The sequence below is a fragment of the Phascolarctos cinereus genome, unplaced genomic scaffold (genome assembly GCF_003287225.1).
Source record: "Phascolarctos cinereus isolate Bilbo 61053 unplaced genomic scaffold, phaCin_HiC Scaffold_726;HRSCAF=1367, whole genome shotgun sequence".
Classification (NCBI taxonomy): Eukaryota; Metazoa; Chordata; class Mammalia; order Diprotodontia; family Phascolarctidae; genus Phascolarctos; species Phascolarctos cinereus.
In genome coordinates, this window is record NW_027556098.1 from 41,896,551 (window position 1) to 41,916,901 (window position 20,351).

A 20,351-nucleotide genomic window follows, 5' to 3' on the forward strand; every position below is an offset into this window, starting at 1 on the left:
TTCTTATGTAAAAAAGATTAATACTTGAGGACATAGCTGAGTGTTATAATTTTAATCAGACACTTAACTACATTCAAATGTGTTTAGTAATAAATCATATCATTCAGAAATCCCAGCTGTGGGATTTCTGGTGGGCCTTGGCTGTTAGTACTATTGTTAAAATAGTTACTGACAGCCTTAATTTGAGTAATTCTCAGTGAAGAATTAATTAATAGTTATTTGAATATCTGATCATTAAAGGGATAGCCTGTTACTTGAGAGCTCTTGATATTAATTATGTTTGGGGCAGGGTTTGGGAGAGTGGAATGACATCTATACAGACTTGTAATATTGAAATCTTGAATGGAGGCCACTGACTATAGTGTTACATTATTTTCTATAGTAGTTATGTTTTGAAATCATCTATACTTTTCTACATAGTAATAATTTGCTCTTTAAAAGTTTAGTGGAATTATCTTATGGATCTATCTAGTTTTGGTGTCTTTTTGCAAGGAGGTTCTTCCTGGTTTTTACTTTTGAGATTGGTCTATTTAAATCATCTAGTTCTTATGTAGGGAGCAGGTCTTGGAGTCAGGAGTTTGAGTTCAAGTCCCATTTCTAATCCATACTGGCTGCAAGACCTTAAACAAATTGCTTACCCTCACAGTGCTTATGATTAAATGACAAGACACTGTGCAAATCAGCCAGTCAATAAACATTTAGTAAGCACCTACTATATTCTGGAAATACAAAGAAATAAAGGTAAAACAGTCCCTGTTCTCAAGGAGCTCACAATCTAATGGCTAAAGACATGTAAAGAAGATGAAAAGGGGGAGCAGGGGAAGGTGGAAAGCTAGGGTAGTTACTCTGAGAGAAAAAGGAGGGCAGGATAAAATGAGGGGGAAGGAAGGGAATAAGCATTTACTTGCCAGGCACTATGCTGAACATTTTTTTTAAGCCAGTATTTCCTTGTTTATTCTTTTAAAAAAATTAAAACATTCGGAACAAATAATAAAAAATGATGTGTCATATCACAATGGACAACAAGTTATCTCAAACATTTTATACAGTAATACTGTAGTAGATTGGTCATGAAGTATTCAGAAACATACTTACCCTTCTAATTGGAGCCCTCCCCCAAAATGTAATCCACTATTTTTATTACCTACAATATCTTTTCATTAGATACTCAAAGTAGGAAATAAGGGACTAAACCTGATGCCAATACATCCACAAAGGCAAAAAGGGGTGAAGAGCTATGTACAGCCCTTTTTCAGTTATTATAGTCTAATATTTTGCCACTTGTTTGGATAAGTATTTTCCATTCAAAACAACACAGCAAACAAAGTCATTTTAATTAGGTAGTCACATACAGTATACACACTTTCCTGCCTAAAGAGAAAGCATACACTTTCATACAGGAATAAATAGATATCCAGTAAATATGCAATGCATTCTGTTAGATATGCTAAACATTTTGAAAAATATAATCTCATTTGATCTTCACAACAGATCTTTAAGGTAGGTGCTATTATTATTTCCATTTTAGAGTGGAAGAAAGTGAGACAGAGAAGTTCAGTGATTTGTTCAGGATGATACAGCTAGTAACTGTCTTGAATCTGGATTTGAACTTAGATTTTCCTGAGTCAAGGAGCAGTACTTTATCCATTGTGCCATCTAGCAAATGAAATACAGAAAGTGCAGCTGTGTGCAAAATGATGGGATTGCACCACTGGTGCCCTCCTTAAATGGAGGTTTTGAGAGAACCTCACCACTATTTAACTTTTACCCTCTTTATTCAGAGGGAAATACATAAATTCATCAATCTCATTTTTTTCTACCATGTTCAGACCCTTATAATGTTTTCTGCTCAGTAATGGCATTCTGGGGTATTTTTTCTTCTGCATACTACTGTTTGTAATTTTACCATCATCAGAAGCTACAAGTTTAAAATTTGCATAACTGGGTCTTAATAAATGACTCTGCAAAATTATTTCAATGTGGTTACCTATATATTTACCATATCAAAACATGTTCAGGGAGGCAGCCATAATAGGTTGTATTGAGAATTGTCCTAGGAGTCAGAATGACCTTGATTCATTGGCCTTGGTTTAGAATGACCTTGCTTCTGATACTTCCAGGCTGTGTGACCCTAGACAAGTCACTTAACTTCTTGGGGCCCCCAGGACTATAAAATTACAGAGCAGGTAGCAATCTATTTTGGTAGAAGGAATCACCTCATTGAAACTCCTATATGCCAGTGAAATTAGAGGTCCAGTACAAAAAAAATGATAAAGTATGTACAAACTACTGAAGTATACATATGTCAAAATTTCAAAAATCTAATTTTAATCATATCTTCTTCACCTATGATACCAAAAACATAATCATAGACTGTTCAAATTTTATGCAAACCAAACTCTGCATATTTATGTATCTGATGGAAGAAAGGAGGAAGGGGAGGTGGAAATGCAGGGGGAGTTGCTGAAAGTAAGGTCTGGTTCACATTCAAACTAATAAGGTTTATATCACACACAATCCTCAGTTCCAAGTCACAACTGGGATTATTTACTTAATCAACCCAGAATTCCTAGATCGTCTAATTTATCACAATTTCTGAATTAGCAGCATCCAAATTTGACAGAATTCTCAGTCCTTATCAAGAAAATATGGTCCTGAAGATTAAAAAATATTTGATGTCCCCATATCAACATGAATTTTTTAAAATGAAAATTAAAAGTAGGGAAAGGGAAACCACTTGCCTGTTTTACTTCTGATTCAGGAGGATTGTCTGCATCTTCATTGTCTTCTTTTGGCACCTCATCTTTTCCACTTACTTCAGCACTGTCTGTTCCCTGAACACAGAGGAAACATACAGTACCGTTAAGCTTAGTTAAGCTACCAGAATGTTGTATATAGTGGCACGACCCTTACCTTATGTGGGGCAAAAGGTGGGAAATGCTCTGTTCTTACTTATTACATGTGTAGGGTGAGAGCAGAGGGTTTTTTTCTGGCTAAAATATACCACCAAAGCTATGAGGTTCTGCTGCTGAAAGAAATATGTAACCAAGGCAGGAATGTGGGCTAGGTGTCTTGCCTCCTCTACTTACTTTTGTTTTGTCTCAAATTGATTTGCATGTTAAGCCAGGGAAGATCTTTGGAACTGGTAATTAAGTATGATAGTTTCCAGGGACAAAAGATTATCTGGTTAATATTATCTTTTCTTCTTAATCATTATGCCTAGAGTAGAGTGCATAGTCCTCTGTCCCAGTAAACTATCTGTAGTTTTTTTATTATCAGACCTTCAATTTTATTGGCAGAAAGCAGTCCTGATAAGGAAAATTCTTCTACCATTGCAGGTGGGTATTTGCTCTGAAATTTACACACAGACGCCTATGGGAGTAATTGGTTGAGGAGGGGCAGTGGATAGAGCTCCAGCCTTTCAGTCAGGAGACCTGAGTTCAAATCTGGACTCAGACACTTAACAGTTACTAGCTGTGTGACCCTAAGCAAGTCACTTAACCCCAATTGCCTCACCAAAAAAAGGAAAAAAACAGAGGTTAAGTAACTTGCTCAGAGTTTTACAATTCATGAAAGGGGATCATGGAAGCCTATGCCTTAGTGTTCTGGACCACATGGCCTTCTGAATGTGTGATGTAGGAATATGGATGGGGGTGGGGGAGCAGAGGAGAGCCCAGAGAGTTGTGGATAGTAATGTGGAGACACTAAAACTTTACCAAATAGACAGAAAACTAGCTGTTACATTAAGCTACTGTACTTATTTTAATCAAATCAACCAGGTTAGAGATGATGAGTTAAGGATAAGAAAGTTTCCAGGAGTTTAAATAAGGTGGTTATCATAAGACAGCACAGGAAATCCTGAAGACTAGTAGATAAATCTTTGAAAAACTGATATGATCCAGGAAACCAGGTTGGGTAGAAACATCACAACCACAGAAAATTTTTAAACTGAATAAATGGAAAAATTAGAAGAAGTTGAGGTTTGGGAGAGAGGATACAAAAAATTATTACTTCTGTAGTATTCTGTTCCCCTCCTCCAAGTTCTCCATTCAGAAGAGCTGATGTTTCCTCAGTTGCTTCTGCCACCTGTGTCACAGATAAAACCAAGAACACTTGAAAATATGGAAAACTCTAGAAAGGAATATCAATACCTTACATTTATGTCGCATTTAACATTTCTTTCAAAATATTTTTACTTTTATCATATTTCATCATAAAAGTGCTAGGTGATAGGTAGGGTAGCTATTATCCACATTTTACAGATGTGGAAATTGAAGCTGCGGGGGTAAAATAATCTGCTCCAACTCACAGATCTATTAAGTAAGCAAACAGGACTAGAATTCAATCTATACTCACCACTATTTTTACTAAATCATGCTGTTTCTAAGCCTATGAATATACCACAAAACTGAGAAGTCACTGACACATATTAAAAACATATACCTAATTAGTCATTCCTCTTTCCTCCCTCTATTTTATTTTGGTAAAATTTGAGTAAGAGAATTATATCAGCACTCACAATGAATATTTCTGAGTATTCTCTGACCCAGGGTATTTGTATCAGCTTACAAGCCTCAATATAAAACTGGCAGTGAACTATCATAATTCATTTTAAAATGCTTTTTACACATGGGGAAAACACTGAAAGTTATATGTTAAACCAATTTCAAAACAACTAGATGTATCATTGTGGTGATGACACTGGCAAGGTAACAGCTTTAAACAATTGAATTTTTAACTGATTTTTTCATCGGTAGCTTAACAATTTTGAAGCATAAAGTACTTAATATATTTTAAAAACATAGAGAAGGAAAGTGCCCTCAGCTTTAAAACATAATTTTTCAAATTGTGTTCTATGGAACCCTGAGTTTCACTAAATACTTGAAGGGTTTCTACAAATAAGTTGTGATGGTAGACAAACAAATACAACAGACATTTCCTCTTTGATTTTTTTGTGCTTGTCATGTACAAAGTATCAACCAATGTAGAGGCCATTTCAAATTGGTTAGAAGAGATAATATGAATGAAAAGTTGTTTTTTTAATTGATCTAGAATAATTTAATATACTTAGTAATGTGTGAAGCAAAATCAATTGATTGTGAGTCTGTGCATCTATACAGGTGTCTAGTTTTAGTCTTAGTCTTGGGATGCTTTCTATAATTTGTTTTATTGTGAATAATTCTATAAAGATGAACCACTTGGGCTATTTTTGTTATTTTTAGCTAATTTATTTTTCATTTTATTTATTTATTACACATTTACTATATGTCACTCCTATTTCCCCTTTATCTTAATTGAATAATAATAAAGGGATAAAATAAAAACCTCGTAAACTGGGGTATGCCAGTAGATGTTTACCATCTGGGTAGACAGATGCCTGGCCCTTTATCTACTGCACTGTTTAGCTGCCTCTAATGTGAATGCACTCACTCCTCATCTGTCTTTCAGAAGAATCCTTATCTTCCGAAGCTCAGACACCTCCTCAAGGTGATCATCAAGGTGAATGCATTCTTTTTCTCTTCAGATTGTCCTAGCTCACTTTCTCTACTATATCTCTCCTTTACCCTCATCATATTCTGCTTTATACACTTTACTGAATGCATGCTTCTATTCCCTCCCCCAATAGAGTTTAAGCTCGAGAAGAGAGATTGTCATTTTAAAATGTTCTGACTCTGGCACAGTGTATACGTACTTATGTTTAATTTAATTGATAAACAGTGAAGGACAACTCTTTCCATAGCTAAATCCATTTCTAAAACAAATGGTAATATCTGAAGCAAAGCAAAACAATCACCTTAAAAACCCTGTTAAGATTTTAGAATAATAAGCAAATTTGTAATAAACAACCCAGGTCAGATAAATAAATATTTGTAATACCAAATGAAGATCAAATAGGTAAAAAGCCTAGAGGCAATAATTACAAAATAGGATCAACTGTCAAAAAATTCATAGAAAATCTCACAGGTGGCTATTTATCAAGATTTTAAACTTTAAAAGGCAGACAGTTCTATAGAAGTAAAGAATGTTACAAGTTGCCAAGAAAAAAAGGACAGTTAAAGGTACAAGAATTAGTGACCATAGATTCTTCCTCAGACCTTAAAAAGCAGTGATAGAAACCCAAATTACTATCATCCAACCAAACTGTCTGACTGCTTTAAATAATTTAAGAATTAAGGGACCTGAAGCAATTTATCAACAACTCTATAAAACAAAACTCCGTAAGAGTAAACAGAGGCAACTCATTGCATTGTAAAGAGATCAAAATATGGAGTCAGCAATTTTAGGTTCACCTCAGCTCTGCTACTTACTATCTGTATGAATCTGGCAAGTTACTAAATCTTTCTGTGCCTCATTATTTTCATTTGTAGTAAAATTAAAGGGTTGGACAAAATTATTTCTCAGGTCAGTCCCTTTCAGTTACTTTTCCTATGACTTCAAGGCAGGTGAACTAGAGAAAAAAGGAGAGAAATGAGTCTTAAAAGAGACAGGTAGATTTGAACAATAAAAATGGGAAGGTCAATGATATAAAGAAAAATAAAATAGAAAGTCAGAAAATATGTTTTGAGAACCACAATCCAATTAAGCAAGATTTTATTATATACTATGGAAAATAATTTGAAGTCAGAATAGATTGGAAAAAAAAGAGAAGTGGCTTGCAATTTGGAAACCAAGCACTTCTTAGAATGATCCCAAGCAGAACTCCAGTGCAAAGACCAATATTTTCTATAGAAATGTTTTCCCAGCAATGTTGATGGACTCTTACAACATCCTGATCTCTGAGGAATGAAAATTTCAAGTTAACCAAAGGGTACATATACTGAGTACAAGTAGGTTGTAGCATATAGCCAATAATGATATAGGTTCAAGAAATTGTATGAGAAATATAGAGTTCTAGGATGGGATAAAAAGATCCTCAGAGGCCATCTAAGTCAACTCCTTCATTTTACAGATAAAGAAACTGAGGCTAAGTGATTTGGCTAAGGACATGCAGATAAATGATGGAGCACCTATCTGAACCTAGGTCCTATAATGCTCTTAACACTTCACCAAATATCCATTTTTAGAGACTAGGAAAAGCGTGGGCCAATAACGTGGTGTAAAGAAGGGGCAAATAAGCAGTGTGAGTGCTCCTTGCCTTCAAGGAACTAAAATAAGAGCTATCGCTGTTAAAGAGAGGAAAGAAAATCCTTAAGGAAAATCTTAGGAACAATATTCCATAAGGTTCAGAGATCCCTCTATAACAGTAAAGCCAGTCTCCTTGACAGATATCACATGATAACAATGGATAGAGAACTGGACTTGGAGTCAGGACACCTATGTCCAAACATCTCCTAGTTGTGAACCTGAGCAAATCACTCAACCCCTCTGTTCCCCAGTTTCCTCATCCATAAAAATGGAAATAGTCTTTCCCGGTTTTTCTGAAGTCCACCTGCTCATCATTTCTTATGGAACAATAGTATTGCATTACATTTATACACCACAATTTGTTCATCCATTCCCCAATTGATGGGCATCCTCTCAATTTCCAATTCTTGGTCAACACAAAAAGAACTGCTATAAATAGTTGTGTACATGTGGGTCCTTTTCCCATTTTTATGATCTCTTTGGGATACAGACCGAGCAAGTCAACCCCTGGTTCTTGATACATGCCTAGCCTATCATCTTCTTATCATACAAATTCATAATGACAACTTTATTACCATTCTTTTTCAGAAGTCTTTATTATATTATTTACCATGAACATACCCACCACACACTTCTCCATTGCCCTCTTTCTGAAATAGCAACATTGACTGAAAAGCTAGTATTGAAAAATGTGCCTTTACTTCCACGTGGTGCTTGGGGTAGGTAAAAAAGCTTTGCAATGTCATTAGAATACCATGAAGAGACATTATAGTAAACCTCTGTGCAGGTTACCCCCTATCTCACAATAAATTCCCAAGGAATAAACTCTCTAGATAAAGATTTTGTGTCATTAAAAAAATAGAGAACAGTGAATAAAGAATGAATTTATCACCAACACAAATTTTATTTTGGTCCAGGGCTGTGATTTTTATCGATAGGAGAACCACCAGTGTGGAAACTCCTTCCCTCTACTAATGCAAATCAGCAATTTATCCATAATCTAAAGTCTTACAGATTTGCCTAAGACACTGAAAAGTTAAGCGACTTGTCAACAGCTACAGGATGAGTACATATTGGAGACAGCACTTAAACCCAAGTCCTCTTGACTCCATGGCTAGCCACACTAGCTTTCAGAGAAAAGCTTCACAAAATGTGGTTTATATACAATATTGCACATGTTATAAAAAAGAAAAATAGGTAGTTTCAATTATATAATATTTAACAGCTTTTGTACAAATATACCTAGAAGAATAAAAGATGTGGTTGGAAAAAAATCATTAAACTCTCAAATAGTCAAATGGAGCTGTGATTTCAAAGTTTGAAAGTTCCCTCTAATAGAAGAGATTACAACCCATCCATGCTTATCTATGTTATCCAACTTTTTCCACATGCTACCTATCCCACATGCTGTGAGATAGGCTTTATTCACTCTCTCCTGACACTGTAAGGTTACCATTTTTGCGTTCTGGCTAACCACCTGTCGTGCTTCACTTTCATTACATGACCAGCCCAGGTGCTCTTCCTATCACGTAATTCCTTCATGACATCTATTACTCTTCTCCTTTGGAGTTCCTCATTGGTTATATGTTGTGGTCCACTCACACCCACAGTGTATCTCTCCATTTCCCATGTGCGATATTCATCCTTAATTCTTCAAAATAATTGTATTCCATATCTCACTGCCAGGTAGCAATAATAGTAGAATACTGGAATTAAGAAGATAGGCCTTTACTTTCATGGGAAGCTTGGTATTAAAGAAGCTTTACAATTTGCTAAAGGCAATCCAGCACATTCTTTTCTTGTTTAATTTTGAGAATACATCATTGTTCACCTGGTAATATCTATCCCAGGTATATGTATTGATGAAGAACTTATACAGATTTTCCATCCAAATGCATGTTGTAATCTAGATGATAGACATTCTTTTCTTTTTTTGATAGACATTTTTCATCCACTTAGTCTTTCCTCCATGGATAGTCTGCCCAAACTCTTCTGAGAGATCTTTTCCAGGAAGTTCTGCAAAGGGCGGGATCTTGATGCAATTAGCACAATGTCATGGCAAACAGGAGCACTTGGAGGACCTTGTCTTAGGGAATCTCTCTTCAACTTGCTGACCTCCTCTTTCAAAATGTTAAACACATTTAGGGACCATACATCTTCTAATTTTATGTCTCACTTTATTTTTGTAATTAGAGGTCACTGAACACACTTATTTCTATTGTCACATCTTCTATGGAACCTTGAATGATTTTGATGTATGAATGGGAGACATCTTGTAAAATAGTCTACATCATTGTGATTTGTTTCACCAGATCATGTACTTTTTCATAATTAATAAACAATAAGCATAATGAGATTTTTTATTCTCTACATCTTTCAGTTAATCGTGAAAATGTGGTCCATTGTTGAATATCTTTTGAGAAAGCCCATAATGCCTTAATCAAGAATGCTCTTTATGCATATAGAAATGACTCATAAAGATTCTGCAGAAAGGAAAGATAGGCATCCTGAGAACTGAGTTGTTCTCTCAGTTGCTTTTTCTCAACATTAATAAGGTCTGAGATTTCTCCGTATCTTTTGTGTCTTTTCATCCTTTGGATAACTGATAAATCATTCCCTCAATGCCCACATAATTGCATCCCTTCCACCTTAAATCTTTTATATACACACTTGGAACAAACTGGCTGGTTTTCCCATCTTTGCTCCCTTTTGTGACATTTTGACCTCCCACATCTGGAATTGTGATACTATATTCCAAGTGTGGTGGTTCTATTGTCTTTGAAGGAAAAAAAAGGTTGTCATAATGGTTTTTTTTTACAAATCTTTGCATTTTTCTTCTGTTTGTTGTGCTCCTTCCATTTTCATCATAAATTCCCTAAGGATGTCTTTGCTTAGTTGGCTATATTTCCATCCTTTCTTTAAACTGCTTTAATCTTTCATTGCTTCTCTCTGCTACATAAGATAATACTGCTGGAGCAGCTAGGTGGTGCAGTGGATAGAGCACTGGCCATGAAGTCAGGAGGACCTGAATTCAAATCTGACCTCAGACCAAACACTTGACACTTACTAGCTGTGTGACCCTGGGCAAGTCACTTAACCCCAATTGCCTAAAAATTAAAAAAAAGATAATACTGCTTATAATCAATTATTCATTATCATTCTTTGTAAGATTTTTTTTAAGTGAGCTTATATTCTAACACAGTGTTTTTAGAACATCAATAAATTTTAATTTGATTATTCCACTAAATATTTCTGCTAATTATTTGACATCCAAAATCTATATGGAAAAAACATATTATATGATGAAGAAAAATTCTCCAATATATAAGCAGGTAAACAATAAGCATTATTTTAAAATTCAAACTATCAATAATTATCTAAAATTATTCAAAATCCCCAACACATTTTTTAGAAGCAAAATCACTAATAAAGTCAGATAAATGCAAATAAAAAAACCCTGTGATATGTTACCTTATACTTATCAAACTGACAAAAATACTAAAGGATGAAAATATTAAATTTTGGAGGGCTATGGGAAGACAGACAAGAAAGTTTACTAAGTTGCTCATACCTTTTAACCCAATGACCCCACTACTGAATTTATACTACAAAGATTATTGACAGCAAGAAAAAGAACTTTAATCTCAAAAATATTGATAGCCATACTGCTAGTAATAACAAAAAGCTGTAAGCAAATTATGTGCCTGATGAGTGGAAAATGTTTAAACAAATTGTAGCACATAAATGTGATTAATTATTATAGCACCATATGGAATGATGAATATGAGTAATTCAGAGAAACAAGGAAGAGTGGTATAAAATAATACAATTAAAGAAAGCAGAGCCAAAAGAATATACCAAATGACAACCACAACGAATACAGATGGATATGTAATAAATAGTGTGTGTGGTAAGTATTCAAATTCCACATAGTGGTGCTGAACAGCTAATATGTGCCTGTCTGAACCAGCTTATTCCCTCTGTTTTTTCTTATTTACAGAAAGCAGGAGGATGCTCCCACAATTAACTAATTAACCAGCGGAGGAGAAGAGAGTATAGTATACTCCTTTACCACCTGATGAAATATGGAAAATATGTAATTTACTACTCCACCTTCCACCAGCCACCACGCTCTCCCAAACACACAGTAAATTCTAATTGGTTCCTTGGTTTTATGAATGCTAGATAAGTTATGATTTATAATATGCCCCTCAGAATACCAAAAAATAAGAATTCCCTCTCACATCTGCTCTTCAAGCCCCCAACCTATGTTTGGTTTCTTCTTCCTTTATTCAAGGCACCTACATTCATGTATTTTTTTCTTTTTTTAACTGTTACGTGAATTTTGGAAATAATCAGGTATTGTATAAACACCAAACAAAACTGGAGGAGGATTTCTAATTCCGATTTGCAGAATTTACTGCAGCAGCTTGGATCAAATTCCCTTTTTACCCCAAACCTTTTCCTAATTAATAAAAAGGAAGGGACAAAAGGAAAGAAATTGTCAATTTTAGGACTCAGAAATTTCTTCAGTAAATGCTCTAAGGGAACAGATAGAAAGCATACTAGAGTTACCTCTGCTCAATTTCTTTAGGAAACTTCTCTTACCCTATCAGTCCTAAATCTTTTTCCACTGTGCTCCCCTTTTATCACTTCATTGCTACTCTGATCTTTGCTAGGACACCAGAAAACTTCAGTTTTCTGAAAATCTCAGTTCTCACTTTTGTAGCTACTCAGCCTCACCTATAGCACTGGGACTCAACGTGCCATTCCCTCCTTCCAGTTCATATGCTTAAAAGGAAAACTCAAAATGGAGTTTGGACAGGATTTTCATTTTTGCTCCCAAACTGAAAAACTTGGGGCAGGAAATGTCTTCAAGGGCAAAGAAAATGGCAACCCAAGGACTCTGGGAAACATATAGCAACATATATTTCATAGCCTTCTTGATCCTTACTGATCTTTTACTCCCAACCATTTTCTGGAAGTTTTGGAAAAGCTCAAGTATATTCACAAATGAAGGCAGTACAAAATGGCCCCCCAAAATAAAACCCAAACAAACCCTTAAGCTACATACCATGAACCACACGGGTACCAAATTATTAAAGTTAAAGCATACATCTTTCATTCAGAAAATGATACAAAAACAGAAAGTGACAGTATTATCAGTTGTATCTATTCTTGGGGCAAGTGTGCTTAATTCTTTTTAGAAAAGGTACTCTGCAGGATGATCATTTACAGTTTTCTGGGAGGTTGTGTGCAGCAATTAGAGCTATCTAAAAGTGGAATAGGCTGCTCTGGCAAGTGTCAGGGCTGGGCTACCTTGCCCGAGCAAGAGTTGCCCCATATTGGTGCACCATCCATTTTTGACCTGTGAGTGCCCTGAAATAACACTTGTGCAAGGTATACAAGGCTTAGCATAAAACATCACTCAATGCCTTTTCCTAAAAGTGCTCTTACCCAAACATGCTTGTTCCAAAACCACATCCCCATGCTTGGTTCCATAAACCTGTTTTGTTCCTCTTGCTACCTGACTGGTGGGCTGAGGCCGAATCTACATCCAGTAACTGAAACCACATATAAGCCCTGAGTACAATACGTGGGACTCTCCTTTCAGGTCTAAGTCTGCTATGTACCTAGTCATCCCCTATGTAAGGGCACTGAGGACACAAGAAGTCACATGATCCTCAGACCTATAAGCCTATTAGGCTTATATACACGGCTTGTTCTGATCCCAGCAGCATCCTCATGAGTTCTCTGTCAACCCCTCCAGCTCTTTGTCACCTGTCAGCAGATTGTAAGAGTCTTCAAGACTCCAAAGACTGAGTGATCAATTGTCAGATATAGTTAGCGTTTGTTTTGGATTATGATGACCTTGAAGGCCTGTGACAACTTTTAACATTCTGCTTACTACGTCAAGACAAAATTATTCAATAGAATTTTTTAAACTGATAGACTATTATTAAACAAAGTTATCCCTGTTGTTGCATTTATTGATTAATGTTGTACAAACTTAGCACATGCTTGAGAAACTCTCTGTTAAAGGCTTTAAGACTGTGTTTTGCTTTACTAAATTTTAAAAAATTATAATTATCTAAAAATAAGCATATTGGGACCTTGTATTCTCTGAATCTTTCCCCCAATTGTGTGACTATGAAGATGTAATCTATTGTAGAATATGATTTTGACAGCTTGCCTGTTCCCTTTTCACAGCTTTGTCAATGTCTTATAAACTTTAATTCATCGATAGATCATTCTATAAACTTTGTACAAAGATGAGAGAGTAAGGCATAGGATCTGTAATTATTAATGTCCTGTCCATTGCCTTTCTTCCATAGTAATCATTTAAAAAATAGATACGTGACCTAGATATGAAAGGTTACATTGTAAACAAATTAGGGGAACAAGGAAGAAATTACCTTTTGAATATATAGCTAGAGAAGATGGTTATAACCAAAAACAAGGAATAGAAAGGATCACAAAAGATAAATTGGGCAGTTTTGACTATAGAAAATTTAAAAGTTTTTGCACAAACAAATCCAATGCCTCTAGGATTAAAAGGGATAGTTAACTGAGGGGGGAAATCTTTGCAAGATGTTTCTCTGGCAAAGGTCTCATTTCCAAGATATATTGGGAATTAATTCAAATTTATAAGAATAAGAGACATTCCCCAATTGATAAATGATCAAAAGATATGAAAAGAAAGTTCTCAGGGGAAGAAATCCAAGCTTTCCATTGCGATATGAAAAAATGCATCAAATCACTATATAGAGAAATGCAAATTAGAGCAACTCAGAGGTTCTACCTCATACCTATCAGACTGACAAAATTGACTAAAAAGGAGAATGACAAATGTTGAAAGGTTTGGGAGCACAGGGAGCAACAGTCCATTATTGGTGAAACAATCTGGAACTATGCCACAAAAGTCACCAAACTATGAATACTCTTTGAACCAGTGATACCATTACTAGACCAATAGCTCTAAAGAGGTCCGAAAAAAGACTATAAGCACAAAGTATTTATATTTACTTACAAATTTATTTTATAATTTATATCTAGAATTTATATATTTATTTATGGTATTATTTTATATTTATTAAAGTATTACATTTATAGCATCTTTTTTTGTAATGGCAAATAACTGGACACTAATGAGGTGCCTGTCAACTGCGGAACAAATTATGGTATATGAATGTAATGTTATACAATTGTGCTATAAGAAATGATGAAAAGAGGAGTCTCAGAGAAACCTAGAAAGAGTTGTATGAATTTAACACAGTGCCTGGCCCATAGTAAATACTTAACAAATGTTTATTGACTAGCTCATGCAGAGTAAAGTGAACAGAACCAGAAGAAATTTTATAGCAACAACACCATTAAAATGAACAATTCTGAAAGACTTTTTGAACTAAAAATGATCTACCATGATTTCACAGGACCAAGGATGAAGAATGCTATCCACCTCCTGATGGGTTAAATACTCAAAATGAGACATTTTTTAACATGGACAATTTGGGGGGTTGTTTTTCATGACTACACATATTTGTTACAAGGGGTTTGTTTTCTTTTTTTCCCTATGGGAGCAGGTAGGAAGAAGAAAAATTGTTACTTGATAATTGAAAAATAAAAATAGATGAAAGATTAAAAAAAACAAAACAAAAAAGAATTGACCTCTCAAAACCTCCCAAATTGTGTCACCTCCAGAATGTATTTTCTCTAGTTCAGGGTCAGCTGTTCTTCCTATCTTCATCTTCTATACGACTACTTCTACTTCCACATTTAACACATCAGGGACTGAGATGATGGATTGGTTCCCCATCTCAGAAAATAGTTCATTATAGAAATGCTGACATAACTATTTCATTTTTTATCTGCTTGCTGTCCTTCTTCCAGTTCCATCATTAAATGTTCTTGCAGTGACCTAGTTTAACTTATGTCAAGCTTTCCAAAAACTTATTTCTCCCTTCAATTTGGGAAACATTTGCTGGCTGAGTGAGTTTCTGTACTCTGTTGGCCTTATTATTGTAATAATTTTATATTCATTAATTTCTGTAGAAAATTGGGATTGTCCATGTCAGCCTTTTCCTTGTTGTATTTTCCATTTTAATCACCAAGAGGCTGTTGTAAACACACACAGTGTCTTCTCAGCTTTATCCTTCTAATTTGGTGCTTACCTTGAAGACTTTTGTTGCAATGAATCAATGGTCTGGCTGCACAAACACAGTTGATTTAAAAATAACTAATAATATTATATATTATTAATAACTAATAATATCAGTAACCAGTTATTTCCACTTCATCAAGATAGAGTTAATTTCATTTTCTGGGATGTCTTTCAGTACTTACCAACTCTCTTCTTGACAAGAGTATTCCTAATACTTTCTCATGAGGCTTCTTTGTGGTGTATGGCCCCTTGACCCTATTTTGTTTCTAAATCTTAAGCCAAAATTTCCAACATTTTCCACTTTCGTCCTTCATTTAGTATTATACCTATTCCTTGATGCTTCTTCTGATCCCTCAAAGGCAAGTCAATTAGCATTTATAAAAAGTCTACTCGAGGGCAGCTAGGTGGCAGAGTAAATAGAGCACCAGCCCTGGAGTCAGGAGGACCTCTGAGTTAAAATCAGGCTTCAGACACATACCACTTACTAGCTATGTGACTCTGGGCAAGTCACTTAACCCCAGTTGCCTTGCCAAAAAGAAAAAAGACTCCTATATCCCAGATGCTGTGCTAAGAACAGGGGAAACAAACAGCTCCAGCTCTCAAGGAGCTCACAGTCTAACAAGTTAAATAACATGCAAACAATTATGTACAAACAAGATATACATATGCATACATATTATATATGCATATATATATATAATAAATTGAGGGTAGTCTCAGAAGGAAGGCACTAAGATTAAGGAAGTGTGGAAAGACTTTGCAGAAGGCAGGACTTTAGCTGAGACTTGGACGAAGCCAGTGAAGCTTGAAGGAGAACATTACAGGCATGGGGGACAGCTAGAGAAAATGCTCAGAGTTGGGAGATGGAGTGTAATATGAGAAGAAGCAGGGAGACAAATGTCATTAGATCACAGAGTATGTGAAGAAGGGTAAGGTATAAGAAGAATATTGGAAAGACAGGAAGGGACCAAATTATTAAATACTTGAAAATCCAAACATTATGTTTTAGATTTGATCCTGAAAGTAATAGGAAGGCGATGGAGTTTATTGAATGGGGGAATGATATGGTCAGACCTGCACTTTAGGAAGATCAATTTGACAGTTGAATTGGAGTGGGGAGAGACCAGCCTAGTACAAAGGTCCAGGCATGAGACAATGGGGGCCTGTACCAGGGTAGCTGCTATGTCAAAGGAGGGCTTATACAAGAGATGTCATTAAGGTAGAAATGACAAGATTTTATAACTGATTGAATATGTGGAGGGAGAGGAGGGTGAGGAGTTGAGCATAACACCTAAGCTGTAAGCATGAGTAACTGAGAGGATAATGCTACTTTCAACAGTAATAGAGAAGTTAGAAAAAAGAAAGGACTTAGAGAGAAATATAATGAGTTCAGTTTGGGCTATGTCGAGTTTAAGATGTCAACAGGACATCCAGTTCAAGATGTCTAATAGGAGCTGAAGGTAGATATGAGATTGGAGACCAGAAGAAGGTAGGTGGGGCAGAGTATGTGTGTGTGTGTGTGTGTGTGTGTGTGTGTGTGTGTGTGTGTGTGTGTGTGTAAGAACAAGCATTTACTAAGCACCTATATGCCAGGCTCTGTGCTAAACATTTTACAAATATTACATTTGATCCTTATGACAAACCTGCGAGGTAGGGATTACTAGCCTCATTTTACAGTTGAGGAAACTAAGAAAAACAGATATTAAGTAGTTTCCCAGGGTCACACATCAAACAAGTGTCGAGGCTGGATTTGATCTCAGTTTTTTCTGGCTTCAGCCCCAGGCCATTGCACCATCTAGCTGTTTAATAGGCACTGGAGATATGAAACTAGATGTTGGGAGAGAGATTAGTGTTGTACTAGTAGATCTGAGAGTGATCTGCAAAGAAATGGTAACTGAAACCATGAAAGCCACTGAGATTAACAAGTGATTATAGGACCATAGATCTAGGGATGGAAGGGCCCACAGAGGTTATCTAGTCCAACCCCTAAATTTTGCAGATGAGGAAACTGAGGCCCAGGAAGGTAAAATAACTTTCCCATGGTCACACTAATACAGTGACTTGGGTCCCATTAGCATTTTTCTTTGAGGCTTTGGTTGTAGCTCTTTTCCTATTATTATTTTCTTCTGAGTTTGTGTCTTGGTCTTCCCTGATCAAGTTATTTTTGTTGTTGTTTGCTCATTTCCTTAGGCTATCTCCTGACTTTGATCTTTATTTCAGAGTTGGGCTTTGCTCACCTGGAGGTGGTGAGGCACTCTCCCAAGCTTCAGGCTTTTTCACGCTAGTGTTTTCAGAGCTAGTTCTGGGAGTCTGCAAGTTTTTGGTGCTTCCAAGGTGGTGTGATCCACAGAGAGGTTTGGTCACCGTTCTCCTTGTTTTCTCTCTGGTCTCTTCCCAGAAAGGAGCCCTGGTCCCCTGCAGCTGTAAACACTAGCACTCCTCTTTGCCTTGGACCTGTGACCAGAGCCAATGCTCCTTTGTGACTGACCACAACTGCTCCTCTCTGCCCTAGAACTGTGACCCAGAACTGCATATGGGCAACACAGTTGCCAATCAGCACCAGCTGTACCCAGTGCCAGCAACAGATGCCCTGTAATCTCTTTCTAACCACCTGTCTGACCCCCTTACCATCTCTAGGCTAAGAGCTCCCGAAGTTGCTACTGCTACTGTGACCATGGTTGCTGCCACTGCATGTGTATGCTCCGGAAGGGCCTCTGCCCCAGACTTTTCCTGTGAACATCCTAAGTTTTCTTAGACTGGAAAAATGTCTCAGCCTGACCTTTTGTTTGCTCTGCTACTTGAAAATTTCATCTGAGGCATTATTTTTAAGTTGTTTGGAGGAGAATGTTAAGAGAGTTCAGCTGGGTTGCTGCCTCTAATCTGCCATCTTAGCTCCACCAGGGTTTGTCTTGAAGGAAGTGATGGCTCTCCCTCTCCCCATTTACCCTACTGAGAATCTTTCCTCATATTTCACTGGAAAAAAAGAAATTGAAGCTCTTTGCTAAGAGCTCCCTTTTTTCCCATCCTCTTTATCCCACATCACCCAGATTCCTTCTGCCATTTTCTCCTCCTTCATCCATATCTTACATGAAAAGATGACTCGACTCCTTACCAAAGCAAACCCATTCTATCCTATATTCTTCAGCAGTTTGTTCTCTCATTCACGCCCATGCTCTGACCTATTATCTTCATTATTTCCCTGCCTATTGGCTACTTCGTCTACTTCCTTCAAACATCCTCCATCCTCAAAAAACCGTGCCTTAATCTATGCATCCCCATTAGCCATTATCCCATATTTTTCCTCCATTTTGTGGCTAAACTCCTTAAGAAAGCCATCTATAATCTATGTTTCAACTCCTTTCCTTTCATTCACTTTTTAACACTCTGCAATCTAGCTTTTAACCTCCTCGCATGACAGGGTGATGTGCTAAGATGATTGGCAGTCAAGAAAAACCTCCCACTCAGAAAGATTTTGCCTCACTCTCTTTTCCTTTCCTTTGTGTCATTTGACACTGTTCCAGCTCACTTTTGGACATCTCAGTGGGAGAAAAGGGTATTTTTCTCTCCTCTATTCTTCAGCTACAGCTATGATGATTACCAGCATATGGCAGGAAGAACATGTGCATTCCCAGGTGAGTTTGAGAATGGATCTCAAGTCCCTTACTATTTATTCTTCTTTGTCTTTCTTTCCCTAAGAAATAGATTCCTCTAAGCATAGATGTCCAAAGAATAATCCCTAATGGATTTTTCTTGCCTTAAAGGGTTCCACATGTTACAGACTGAAGAAGTTCTAGATCTGAGTGCTGACTGACAACAGAAGTGGGATTTTTTTGCAACTACATCTTTCTTGGAGGATGAGATGACAACTGCCAGGATAAGGGCCATACCCTTGGCTGGACAGAAGAGCTGGACCTTGAGACACTGTTTGGACAGTGCTGATGAGATGAAAATAAAATCTGTTCAATGGTGGGAAAACTCTCTTAGAAGTTCTTCCTTCCCCCCAGAAGAGTATGATGGAGGTGGTAGGTTATAGTTAATGTTTCAAATATGTGTTAGTATGAACCTATGAGTCATTTGTGTTTTAAGCATTTAATTTTTGGAGAAGGAAATAAATAGCTATCCTATATCCGAGATCTACCACTCTGTATAATGAATACCTTTTCTTGAAAGGATCTTATTAATGTCTTTTTAGGAAGACCTTAGATATGAGCTATTCTTAAGATTTATTTAAAAGATCTTCCCACAATGAGGAGAAATAATAAAATTGGAAGTGTGGGAAGAAAAGACTAACTGTTTTCTATTTTAGATCAGGCTTCCTCAAAATCCAACTCAGTTTATCTGAACCCATCTTTTTGTGGGTAGAGGCCTCCAATGTTTGGGAATTCTGTAGGATTTCGTGAGTTGATTCCAATCAATGTCAAATGCTTTATCGCTTTTTCACAGTACCACATGTGTTAGGACTCATCTGAGTTTGTTTGCCTTCTTTCTGAACTAACCTGCTTGTCCTATCATCAGCTGAATTTGAACCTACATTTGAAATGTCCTATGGTTTTGCTGGAATCCACTAGCAAAGTTTTGTATAGAGTATGTGTTTCAGGATCTCCAGGAGATATTTCATCTAGAACCCTTTATATCTACTGGCAAGGAATCCAAAGGAGAAAGGTATACATTGCCCCCATATTCTGGAGGAAATCAAGTTAGCATTTTTTTCCAGGACAGTCTGAGTAAGATGATGACTTCCAGTCAATCCTAAGGCCCCAGTCCCTGGGGGCAAAGAGCAAAATGTACTAGGAGTTCATTTAGAACAAGGCTTTCCTTTCCTTTTAATTTTTTTTTTTTGCTATTTCTAATTGTTTTATTTTAATTATAATTGTTGTTTTTTTCCTAGTGTTTTTAGGTTGGTGTATATTGGGTTGGGATAGGTAGAAAAAGACAGGTAGTGTGAAACAGAAAGGAGACCCTATGAAAACTTTATAAAATATTCTTTCTTTGTTGAATTTATATAACTTTGTAAATCTAATAGCCAGGCCCATCAGCCTTGTAGGTCTGGGGACTCATAAAGGCT

The 20,351-nt window shown here is 36.4% G+C and overlaps 1 protein-coding gene across 1 annotated transcript in view; it reads right to left on the reverse strand.

Annotated features, from left to right (window-relative positions):
• The window catches only part of SH3BGR (SH3 domain binding glutamate rich protein), an 89,223-nt gene that overhangs the window by 13,266 nt on the left and 55,606 nt on the right, over positions 1–20,351 (reverse strand). Inside the window, exons 4-5 of the mRNA XM_020973849.2 lie at positions 4,012–4,086; positions 2,742–2,834 (exon numbers count right to left, since the gene is read on the reverse strand). Of these exons, the coding sequence (XP_020829508.1) occupies positions 2,742–2,834; positions 4,012–4,086 (168 nt within the window). The remainder of the gene's footprint in view (positions 1–2,741; positions 2,835–4,011; positions 4,087–20,351) is intronic.